The 11,618-nt window shown below is 39.0% G+C and overlaps 1 protein-coding gene across 1 annotated transcript; it reads right to left on the bottom strand.

The window, feature by feature from the left end:
• Window positions 1–716: 716 nt before the first annotated feature.
• ifrd1 (interferon-related developmental regulator 1) lies at window positions 717–9,352 on the bottom strand. Its single transcript, XM_033989586.2, has 12 exons — window positions 9,070–9,352; window positions 7,111–7,215; window positions 6,906–6,987; window positions 6,595–6,719; window positions 5,652–5,809; window positions 5,513–5,563; window positions 4,539–4,717; window positions 3,999–4,107; window positions 3,703–3,837; window positions 3,426–3,554; window positions 1,827–1,922; window positions 717–1,749 (listed from the first exon to the last, which is right to left on the bottom strand). The coding sequence occupies exons 1-12, from the start codon at window positions 9,098–9,100 to the stop codon at window positions 1,663–1,665; spliced, it is 1,287 nt and encodes a 428-aa protein (XP_033845477.1). The 5' UTR covers window positions 9,101–9,352; the 3' UTR covers window positions 717–1,662.
• Window positions 9,353–11,618: the final 2,266 nt, after the last annotated feature.

The following is an 11,618-nucleotide window of genomic DNA, read 5'->3' as shown; positions in this document are numbered from 1 at the left end:
GTTAAACATGTGTGAATAAAACAAAACTTACTTAGATATTTTAATGAGGAAAGGACATTATAACAGATCAGAAAATAGCATAATATGAACCCTTTAAACGGTTGGTCTGAAACATTAGGATTTCATAGCTGCTTCCTCTTCTCATCTATCACACCATAAAACACTTCTCTTGGTCATACCTTTAAAGTCATACCTCAGTCTTGGTCTGTGTGGCCTTCATGTCTGATTCTAACCAGAACAAATGATGCTATAAAAAGACTCACCTACAAGCTCAAACTGGGAGCAAGGTTAGAAATAATTAGGTCAGGAGTACAAGACACTAGAGTTTCCTTCTCAAAGTGACAGCCATGAAAAATGTATGAAGTGGGGACTGAAGGGAGCACCGTTTTACCTGTGCTACTGTAGATCAATTACAGCCTGCTGTTCTACAGAAAACACACAAGGGTTATTGATAAAAAGGTTTGCTTGTTACTGTCAAACTGGATCATGTGGGAAGCATGTAAAGATGCACTATGCAACTTCTCTGGTCGATAGGCTACTCATTCTTTGTCATGGAAATGTGATTGCCGGGGGTGAGTGGAGTTACCGCTTCACAGATCTGACATGTAACCAACTTATTTTGAGAGAAGACTCCCCAACAGAAAAGTTACACAGTACACCTTTAAGTCCATAAACCTGTGTTGATAGTACAGAATGCAGCAGAAGACAAAATGCTTGAGAATGGAGTACAATTTTTAATTTATTTTTACCAAAATGTGATGAGGAGCATCTGATCAAAAGATCAGTGCACCCATAGAGAATTGACTAGTCAAAAGAACAGCTGAAAAATGCCACGCAACGCTAGACATGGGATGATACTGAAAATTGGTCATAATTATCATGGGCAAAGTATCTGCAATTATCACAATAATGATTGAAGTTGCTGACACTTTAAAAATGTTATGGATATGAAAATGTTCTACATTTAAACAATTGTGAAAATGAGAGCAAAGATCTAGAGGACATTGTGACAATGATTTTTGTTGGAGGTTATCATGATTGTATAAAATGTCCCATGTTTACCCTTTTTATCACAATATTGTTTATGGTGCCATCCCAACACAAAACCTATATTTCAGTAATAAATACACCCTTTGCCCATAATAACCAATGCTTTCCCAAGAGCACCTTGACAATGAACCTCCCCACCATTTTGACTTTACACAATGAGAGTATTAACCAAGACAGCTCAGTGTTTATTACTACATCATACATCACACAATACAGTTTAGCCCATAGTACGTACAAACAATATTTATCAAGGTTGTACAGGAATAAGCAGCTTATACTTAACCACTTAGTGCAACTTGTGCCAATTCATCTTAGCTTTGTGGTCTTCAAATGTGAACTTAAATTTCACTAATGTCAAATGCTGCCAAATTAGAAGTAAATATACAATGGTAAAACTTATGAGGAAAAAAAAAAAAAAAACATGCATTATTTACATTATATTTAAAATTTTACACCACCCAAACGACTTCCTGGTTGCCAAACACCAATGACGCCAGCGTGATTTCACCAACACAGCTATTGTTCGGCACCCAAAGTATTCAGTTTAAGGCAGATCTAAATATTAAGCTGCGACAGTTTATGTTGGGTTACTAGAGACATAAAGAAATACATTTAAAATTCTCCCACGTCAACCCTCTTGTCCCTGAACTTGCTTCTAGCCTTGGTCCGAGCTTTGAATGCAGCAGAGTTGTGGAGATGCTAGTGAACACAGATGCATAGCATTAGTCAAGTCTATTGAAAGTGACAGAACACAACAGCACAGGTCACAGACTTACCCTTTCGAAGCGAGAGATTTTCATTGCCTTCATTGTTGCAGAATCGACTAACATGGGTGGTCCCAATTCAAAAACATCGCGGATGAATTCATTTGCCTGGAAAAAGTAAAGTTAATTGTTTAGTTTACGAAATTGCTATCTAGTTTATATTGTGACAAAATTCTATAGGACATCAGGCTGCAACATTAGACTAGTAATTTTTTTTATTATAAATTTAATAGGAATTTTAAACATTTAAAAAGGCAAATAAGCTCAAGGCTTGGTCACATTTTTATATAGCTCTTTTCCAACTTCAAGGCACTCAAAGCTTAGGTGGGTCAAACGTCTTGGACACAATGACAGCTAGAATTACATCACCAACCTGTGGGTCAGTGGATCCAACAACTCTACCTCTCCGATTTTTATGTTGAGAACAGGATGCAAACCACCAACCTCCAGATCAGTAATAGACATACACTCTACCACTACCAACTGAGCTACTGTGGCTTCTATATGCATCCATCCATCCATCCATCTTCTTCCGCTTTATCCGGGGCCGGGTCGCGGGGGCAGCAGTCTAAGCAGGGACTCCCAGACTTCCCTCACCCCGGACACGTCCTCCAGCTCCTCCGGTGGGACCCCAAGGCGTTCCCAGGCCAGCCGAGAGACATAGTCCCTCCAGCGTGTCCTGGGTCTTCCCCGGGGCCTCCTCCCGGTGGGACATGCCCAGAACACCTCCCTAGGGAGGCGTCCAGGAGGCATCCTGAGCAGATGCCCGAGCCACCTCAGCTGGTTCCTCTCAACGTGTAGGAGCAGCGGCTCTACTCCGAGCTCCTCCCGTGTGACCGAGCTCCTCACCCTATCCCTAAGGGTGCGCCCGGCCACTCTGCGGAGGAAGCCCATTTCAGCCGCTTGTATCCGCGATCTTGTCCTTTCGGTCATGACCATAGGTGAGGGTAGGAACGTAGATTGACCGGTAAATCGAGAGCTTCGCCTTCCGGCTCAGCTCCTTCTTTACCACAACGGTCCGATACAGCGACCGCATCACTGCAGACGCTGCACCGATCCGCCTGTCAATCTCCCGCTCCATCCTTCCCTCACTCGTGAACAAGACCCCGAGATACTTGAACTCCTCCACTTGGGGCAGAGACTCACCACCCACCCGGAGAGAGCAAACCACCTTTTTCCGGTCGAGAACCATGGCCTCGGATTTGGAGGAGCTGATTCTCATCCCAGCTTCTATATGCATTTACCAAAAATAAGTATTACACATGAAAACGATAAACTGTTCATTGTTCTATCAATAAAAATAGTTTGTTTAGAACAGTCCTTTGGCATGTGTTTTTAGAGTGTATAGTCGTGAGAATAAGGATAAAAGTCAGGAATTTTATTTGGTCAACTAGTCGCAATTACTCCTCATGAAGTATCATTGCAACCCAAACAGGACAGTCCAGTGAAGTGTCCCACGATATGATAAATATACAGCAGATGGTAAACTATGGTAATCATTTGTTTTACTCTTAATTTTAATAAAAAAAAAAAAAAAAAGGCACCGAGTACTCTCATTGGGCTCTTCCTGTATGCTTAAAGGAGAATTAAATGAAAATATCCATAACCAACCTGTAGATGGTAGTTCATTCCAGAGCCGACAAACTCCCTGAAGGCATCATAGGTCCTCTTTCTCACCCAGCCATCAATGGTCATGCGCTCGTTCCCAAAACGAATGGTCTCTGTCTGGAAGTCCCCATCCTGAAATAGACCGTCCTCAGTTTAGGTCACGCTGCATTAAGAATATAAAATATAAAATAAAAAGGTGCACTATGAAACTTCTCCAGGGACCTGAACCTTCCACCAGAAAAGTTTCATAATTCACCTTTAAGTTAAAACCAGACATCACCTCCACAGCTTTCAGTACATCCCGAAATACAGAACGCTGCTTCCTCTTATCATTTTTGGCCCTGTGTTTGTTGCAGTCTGTGGCCAGTGCGGACAGTTTATCGCACAGATCATTGTAGTTTTCTGTTTCAAACTCCTGCAAGAGAAAGGCATTTAACATGAAAGCAGTTCTTGTGATGAGCCAATTTTGGTGCATAGTGGTATAAACATGCAATCTTGAGCAAGCAAAAACTAAAATTACAACTATAAAAATAGCTAAAAGGGCGTCTTTCAATGGAACATTTGAATACAACTTACAGCGTCCATGTCTCGAGCCAATTCAAACAGCAAAGCAATGGTCTCTCCAGCAGCTATCCTCATGTTGACATCCTCACTCTCCAACAGTCCAGGGAGTTTGGGCATGTGTCTGCAAAATACATGCATGTCTGGTAAGCATTAACAGTGTTCAAGATTTCGATAAAATGTGATGTGAATCCAACCTATTTAACAGCCTAGATTTTAAAATTGAGCCAGAGAACTGGGTCCTATGGTAGAATTTAACTCAAATTGCAAATGTGTTGGCCTGGTTTATGGTTAATATTGGTAATATTTACTGGGCTTATCCATATGGAACTAAAATTGGCACAAAGTTCAAGATTATGACTCTTTTTTTTTTAGTAAGATCACAAAAAGAAAAATACTCAAGTCACACATGCTGAACCTTACATTTTGGTTAAAGATTTCTTTTAAAAATGCAAGTTACTCATAATTATATATAGGCCCCTGCCCTCCATCTGAAATCATGTCATAAAATGTCAAGAAACCAACATCTACAGGATAAGGGTATTCTGGTCTTACTTGCGGAGGACTTCTTTGAGCTGGCTGCCTGAGCAGATGGTGAGTAGAAGGGCCCAGGACAGCAGAGCGTTGGTGTGGAGTTGGCTCATCTGAGGATTCAGTGAGGGAAAGGTACCATCACCTTTAGCATAAGACCGAGTGAACAGGCTCTCGAAGCACTCCATGGTGGAAAACACGTCCTAAAGGCAAAATTAGGTCATTAAAAAGGCTGTAAATGTCTAGGAATTTTAAATATTTTGTTTCTAAAGATGGAGACACACATTCCAATCATATTTTTTGAGTACTGTTGCTTAACTACTGCACATAATGTAAAAGTTGTTCGCTTATCTGCTTGTGATTACATTTAGTGATGTAATTTTTGAATCACTACTTTAAGACTCCATAAGGCCAATCAATCCTCGTTTTCACCACCATCACCAACATCTGCAGCTATAACCTTGCTTTGTTGTCCAATTACGATTAGTCAGCGTCGCGTTGTCATTTTGGTACAAAGGTAAAAAAATAAAAATCAGCTACTCGGTAGTGCCATCTGCAGTCATCTATAGGAGGGGCCGACAGATTCACAGCTCCCATTGGGCACCTCAGTTTTCTAATGCAGAAGTCAGTAAACTTTTTATTAAGCTTTTAGATGTGCAAAATTTGACATAATGATCCACGGGTGTCATATATCAGAACTTTATAGCAGCCACAAGGCACAATAGGTCGCTTTAAGTCTTTCAAACAACCTCAGTACTTGCAACAATAAATGATACCAGAGCCATCACAAATAACTGCTAGGGGTGTGTTGGGACTTTTATTACAACTTTAGCTGCCAGTGCTGTTACAATCACAAACCTCAAGACTGGGAATGACTTTGTAAAGCTTGATAATGAGAACAACCATCTGACTGACAATGAATACAAAACACCAACTTAAAGCCCCTGAAGCCCAGAGGTGTTCACTACAAACTACACGTGCAAAGGGGGGGAACTTACCACAATATCATCTTCAGCAACCAAAGTACAGAGACCCAAGCTTGTTGCCACCTAGAACATAAAAGATTTGAAAGTTAAGGTGCATTTATCATTATATAAATTGAAGAAGTATTGTTATCTCTTTAACTACTTTACTCACAGCCTGCCTGGCCTGGATGTTGGCTGATCCATCTGCCAAAATGTTCTTGAAGACGGGTTTAAGGGTTTTCAGCACTTCTTCGCTCTCAATACCAGAACCCAGCTGGATACAGAGCAGACACGCTAAAGAAGCCGCTGCTCGCTGCTCCTCGCCTTTACCTAAGAACAAGAGTATTTCACACTCCAAGGAAATATGTGCAATACTTAAAGCCAAGTTAATAGTGAGCTATAAATTACATTAGCATAGCAAATATTACAATAGGTTTGTGGAGAACAATGCAGATTTAAACCCTTGACAAGCTTCAATACACTACATGATTTGTCGTTTAATCCACTTACAAAACTACTAACGCTACAACTTCCCCGAGGTAGACTGACGAAAGCAAGGCCCCCCCCATTTATCAACACATAATCCTGCTAATACATAGGCGAGGCATTTTGCCCAAGGACACAATGGCACAGTGTTTCCCCAGTAATTTTGTTGTTGCTGTTTTGTTTTGTTTTTATCTATGGACTGATATAAAGAATAAATGAAAACATTAAAAAAAACCAAAACTGTCCAATAGTCAAATTTTTTCCCCCATAATCTAACAATTTTTCTCAGATAGTTTTTAAACAAATTATATTTTATGATTGTACTGTTAATATAAAACACATAGAAGTAGCAATTTTAATCTGTAAACCATGCTTTTTTTTTTTGTTCAGTCAAGTAAGTAAGTGATATTTACACAGCAAAATATTGTATTAAATAAAATGATTCAAATATGGATCGCTTGTGCCACCATAGTTTCAGTATAAACCTGTGGGAAACACTGTAGCAGTATGCACTGATTCAAGCCGAGATGAAATTTTTGTTTGGTGGGAGAACACTGCAGCTGCCGCTCACCGGTGCAACCCCTGCAGCCCTATTGCTAAAAAACATTTCATTATAACTTGCGGTGTACCTTTCTTCAGACATCGCTCGATGCTGTCTGTGATAGTCATCCTTCTCTCAGAGATAAACTCGTACAGGATCCGGTTGGCCATGGCAGTCTTCAGCCCATCCAGCGCCCCCTGTCTGGTCTTTGCACTAAAGCAATGAAACATGAATTACTAAATGATCTCATGATTGGGTCTTCAGTTCATCTTTGACCTTTTATATATGCTTAAATGCTACACACATTTATTTAGTTACAGCTGTTTGAATGAAAACTAGCTTAAAACAGACTTTATGCTAGGAGAATATTATGGAACTTAAAACCATTGCATTTTTTACCTCTTGTCCACAGTGCTGTCAATGAACCCTTTCAACTTGTACTGGAAGTCTTCCTGGGCTGTGTCCTCACTGACCTCCCCACCTGGCAACGCAACAAAATCTTAAAACACAAAAAAACTGGACAGTGCACCTTGAGAAAAGAAAACATGCCCATAGGGAGGAAGACTTGAGGGCTTTTTTTTTTTAGGTTGATCGTAAAACATACCTTCATCTGCTACACTGGCGCCATCACTAAAGCTGCTGCAATGACTGAGCGTCTCTATGGAAACGTCCTCATCGCTGAAAGGCTGCACATGTCCATGCTGCCCCCCTGCACAGAAAAGAAAGTCAAACAAATTTAAGGAAAAAAAAAAAAAAACATTAAAAAAGGAGCATTTTTGTGCATTATGTTAGCAGAGCCTCACAGGTGTCTCAGGAACATAAGATTAGATAAACAAATCATAACCTTTACACACGGACTACAGCTGGTACCTTCATTATCTGATGTGAACGACGTCACGTTTCTAGTCAAAAGAGTCAAGGCCAAACACGTGTAGCATATGCAAACAACATCAGGTTGGAGAGACATTGTCAAATAAGTCAACATGACAAATATTGAATCAACCAAATCAAACATGACGCTTACTTTCTTACTTGAGCATTTTGTATTCAGATTTTGAAATCCCTATTCATCATTTTATAATGCATGTATTACATGTTGCACTTAATCTCCAAAGCACATTGCAATAAAAGTATAAGAATGAAAAATATTTGCAATTGAATTTTGTTCACCTAAAATGGCCATCAATGGCCTTCCTTCTCACATTCTTAATACAAGGTTCATAAAAGACAGCAACATATGCTTAAAGATTCCCCTAACCATTTTGCTAATATTTTCAATGTGTGCTTCTGAAATTGATATATTAAGTCATTACAAAATGTATAAAACTGCATAGAATTGAAGTCAAAAGTCTATTGCACTGGGCTGCTAGAGTCAAACTAAACAATGGCGATATAGATTTCAGCACATTGAAAACTATGCATTTGTTTTCACATGCACGTGCAAATATAATGAATGAGCACTGGTAAAGTATTAACACCTATAGTACTAGCACATGGTTGTAAAAACTAATGAGAACTCTTTGTTTAGTAGTTGCCGTACTGGTTAGACAGCATGGCTCAAAGTCCACAACAAGATGGGGGTTGGGTAAGGTCTTTTGTTTCTATAGTTACAGCTCAAACACGTTGTATAACCCATGAACAATCTCACAGTAGAGTCTGTCCCTCCTATAAACCGCCGGTGCAGATATCCTAAAATGATCTCGTCCTCACATAGCTTTTGGAGTGCGATTGGGGTGACAGTGGATTCACAACTTTAAAAACAAGTTAAAATGCCATAAGCTGTTATATTACACACAACTGACCAAGTTAAATATTTGATGCGGTTGTTCCCTTTAGCTATGGCACAGAGAAGTCGCCTATTTCTGTATCATGTGTTGACGTGGACTTTTTTTCGCCAGCTGATTTCGAAGAACCAGGGCACCGCCTTTTCCACAATGTTCGCACTCCGATGGCCTATATAACCACTTTTAGAGCCAAAACTACTTTGCAATTACTGACAACATTATAACGAATATCCAAAAGTGGGTTATCTAACCAACTTGGTCAGTAGTTTGACGTCAGCACTGGGTTTAATACTGGCTGTTGTGCGTAGAAAGAAAAACAGTACATTGGTCGATAAAATGAAGCCTGAACTTGTTCAATTTAGTCTCAGTGCTTCTATATTACAGTATGTCAGATTTAAATAAGCTGTAAATGAAGCTCTAAAATGATTTGACAGCAACAACGTGGCAATTTTGCTTTAATATTATGATCACGTTTGCTTTGGGCATCAAAATCAATATAAGCAATACTGTTATAATATCTTTATCGTTATAACTCACTGTATCATAACGTTAAGTGACAAATATCTTGTAACATGTTTTCCCACCAACTGCAGTGCTTTGTGTAATTACAGCTAGCTAGGTGTGTTTTTTTCACCCGCCAACCTCTGACGTTTGTAGTCCACGTTGCACGCATATTTCACGTCACTCAACGACAAAACGACTCTGAAAGAACTACAACTCCCATCAGCTGCGAGAACAGGCTAAACTAGGCCATAAGCGCTATAGCCACTCACACTCACCCTTGCTGTTCTTCTTCTTGGTCCGTGGCATTTTTGCGCAGTTTAGAAGTACAAAGTTGATCTAAAATCAGCCAATACACGACCAGCCTTTATTGTATTGTCTCGTAAAATGAAAATAATCCCGTGGCACAGCAGGCAAAAAGGAAATGAGAGCGATCTTGGAGAAAACCTGTGGGCCGAGACGATACATTTTCCCTCAGAAACCAGGGCTGCTTAGGAACAGCGCGGCTCACACTATTTATACCGCCGGCATGTCACGAGGAGGTTTCCCGGCAAGCGTAGCCAATCCGGGAACAGGAACATACGTCGCATGTCTCCGCTCGTGCCGCAGTTATCGGAAACGTGAGAGTTTTATCACAGTAAATAGAATGCAGCGGATTTATGTACACTCATGATACAATGCTAGGTCTGCAGTGCTGTGATGAAATTGAAGATCGATTTCTATTCTAGTGTTTGCTTATTTTCTCAGAAGCTGATGGGATTTTACCAATTATGGTCACTGCATTGACGGCTTCCTTCTATATTCCGGTTAATGGTCACCGGTCAATTCTACGTATGGCTTATAGCCCGTCTAATGAACAGTGACAAGGAAAACATGGCATGCACAAGCCACACAAATGTTACAGATCAGGTGTAGTTTTATAAGTCCTTGCTGCTACAATAGCGTATAATTTAGACCTGTTGTTCTAATAAGGTTCCTTATAGGCTATGGATCGATCTCTCTCTCTCCATATATATATATATATATATATATATATATATATATATATATATATATATATATATATATATATATATATATATATATATATATATATATATATATATATATATATATATATATACATATATATATATATATATATATATACATATATATATATATATATATAGACCCTATTCGGCAAAGAACTGCCGTAGAAAGAAGCAGCCTGTAATGATCCCAGAGGTTGACTTTGAGCAGGCGTTTAAACTGATAGCAGTTATGCATGCAGTTTAAAGGCAGAGAAAGAGTTGAATGTTATGGCTGCATGATCTGTCAAAGCACTAGGCCCTGTCATCCATCTTTGGATGTATCATCATTACAACATTGCCTCTGGGTGTAGTAATGATTTTGAACGAGACGAGCAAATGTCTAATGTCATCTAACATATTTTGGATCCATTGCTCATGAAAACACACCAACTCAATATTGCAATAATGACATCATATTTGATACATTTATAGCTGGATAATAAAAAAGTCAAATCAATGTGCATGACTTAGTTTAAAGTTTCAGATACAATCCTTGTTTTTAAACATGTGGAAATGTCATTTCAAGCAGCTGCAGAGGTTCCCATGTCTCTTTCCAAACTTTAGTATACATGGCCTACTACATCTGTTGTGCAGCTAAACAGTTCTAGCATTTGTTTAGTGAAAGAGTAAAGTCATGCCTCTGTCCTTGCAGAAGACACAAGTCACATTTTGTCTTGGACAAAGACATTACAAAACACTATTAGCACAAAAAGCCAGCAGCTGTTGGTTTTGCATAGTAAATAAAATTGAGTTTGAACTGAGCCTTGAGTCATGAATTAGGAGGCGCACTCAGAGATTGTTTTTCAGTCTGAAAATGAATTACAGCTCTGCTCCAGCACAACAAACTAGTAATGCTGAATCTCTTTGAATTTCAAATGCATTTCTATCATGCATTTTGACTCACAAAGTAGCACTGTTTGGGATTTTGGAGTTTCATTTTGAATACATTTCTAATGGTTCACTTGCATATGTATGGTAGGCCTATTTATTATTATCACGTTCTCTTTGTTTTCATATGATTTGTTTGTTTGTTAGTTTTTTGGGTTGTTGTTTTGTTTTTTGTTTTTTTGTTTTGTTTTTGTTTGTTTTTTTGTATTTTGTGTTATTGAAAAACAAATACAATAACTTTCAATGTTAATTTCCTGAATCAAAACAACACAGGCTTTTATTCAGTGCCATTAAAACAAAAACAGTCTAATTCCATCTTCAAAAATCTCCTGTGCTTTTTCTGTGTGTTGACTGTAAACCTCTTCATTAAAAAGACCCAAGCTGAGCATTGACAGTTAGAAATGATTGACTCTCAATGTTGATTAAAATTTGATTAATTGCACCAAATGAATATAATGAATTTGTCCAAGTGTGACCACTGCACATGCACTCACTGTGCTTTAATTGTTGTAAAACTAACTGGAGCACTAGGGGGAGCCATTCTGTTTAAAATTCTAAGAGCACTCCTCAAATGAAATTCTCGTTCATGTTTTGATGCATTATTTATTGAACCAGTGAACTGTGCTCACCACTGGACTGCACCTTGATGTAAACCTTTAATGGTCTGGAGGGAGCAATGCAAATGTCAGATAGCTTAAACGGAGTGATTACTGTTGTGTCTACATTAAACATTGTATTAAGTCCAGACAGATGAGTCTTACTTATAAACACATGAGCAGCCAAACTGGTGCAAAATACAGCAGCCTAGTCACAAGTTGTTCTAAATGCATGTCACGTTATCAATGAGCTTCGACCCTGACCAAACT

This window comes from Periophthalmus magnuspinnatus, chromosome 23, assembly GCF_009829125.3.
Source record: "Periophthalmus magnuspinnatus isolate fPerMag1 chromosome 23, fPerMag1.2.pri, whole genome shotgun sequence".
Classification (NCBI taxonomy): Eukaryota; Metazoa; Chordata; class Actinopteri; order Gobiiformes; family Gobiidae; genus Periophthalmus; species Periophthalmus magnuspinnatus.
The sequence above is the reverse complement of the archived record's forward strand: the minus strand, read 5'-3'. Positions and strand labels throughout refer to the sequence as shown.

What these genes read in the sequence shown, in the direction of transcription:
- ifrd1 (XM_033989586.2), bottom strand. Translation starts at nt 9,100, where the DNA reads ATGCCACGGACCAAGAAGAAGAACAGCAAGG. An exon ending in CAAGAAGAAGAACAGCAAGG is followed by an intron (nt 7,216 to 9,069) that starts GTGAGTGTGAGT and finishes TTTTCTGTGCAG; the next exon opens with GGGGGCAGCATGGACATGTG. An exon ending in GAATGAACTACCATCTACAG is followed by an intron (nt 1,923 to 3,425) that starts GTTGGTTATGGA and finishes TACTTTTTCCAG; the next exon opens with GCAAATGAATTCATCCGCGA.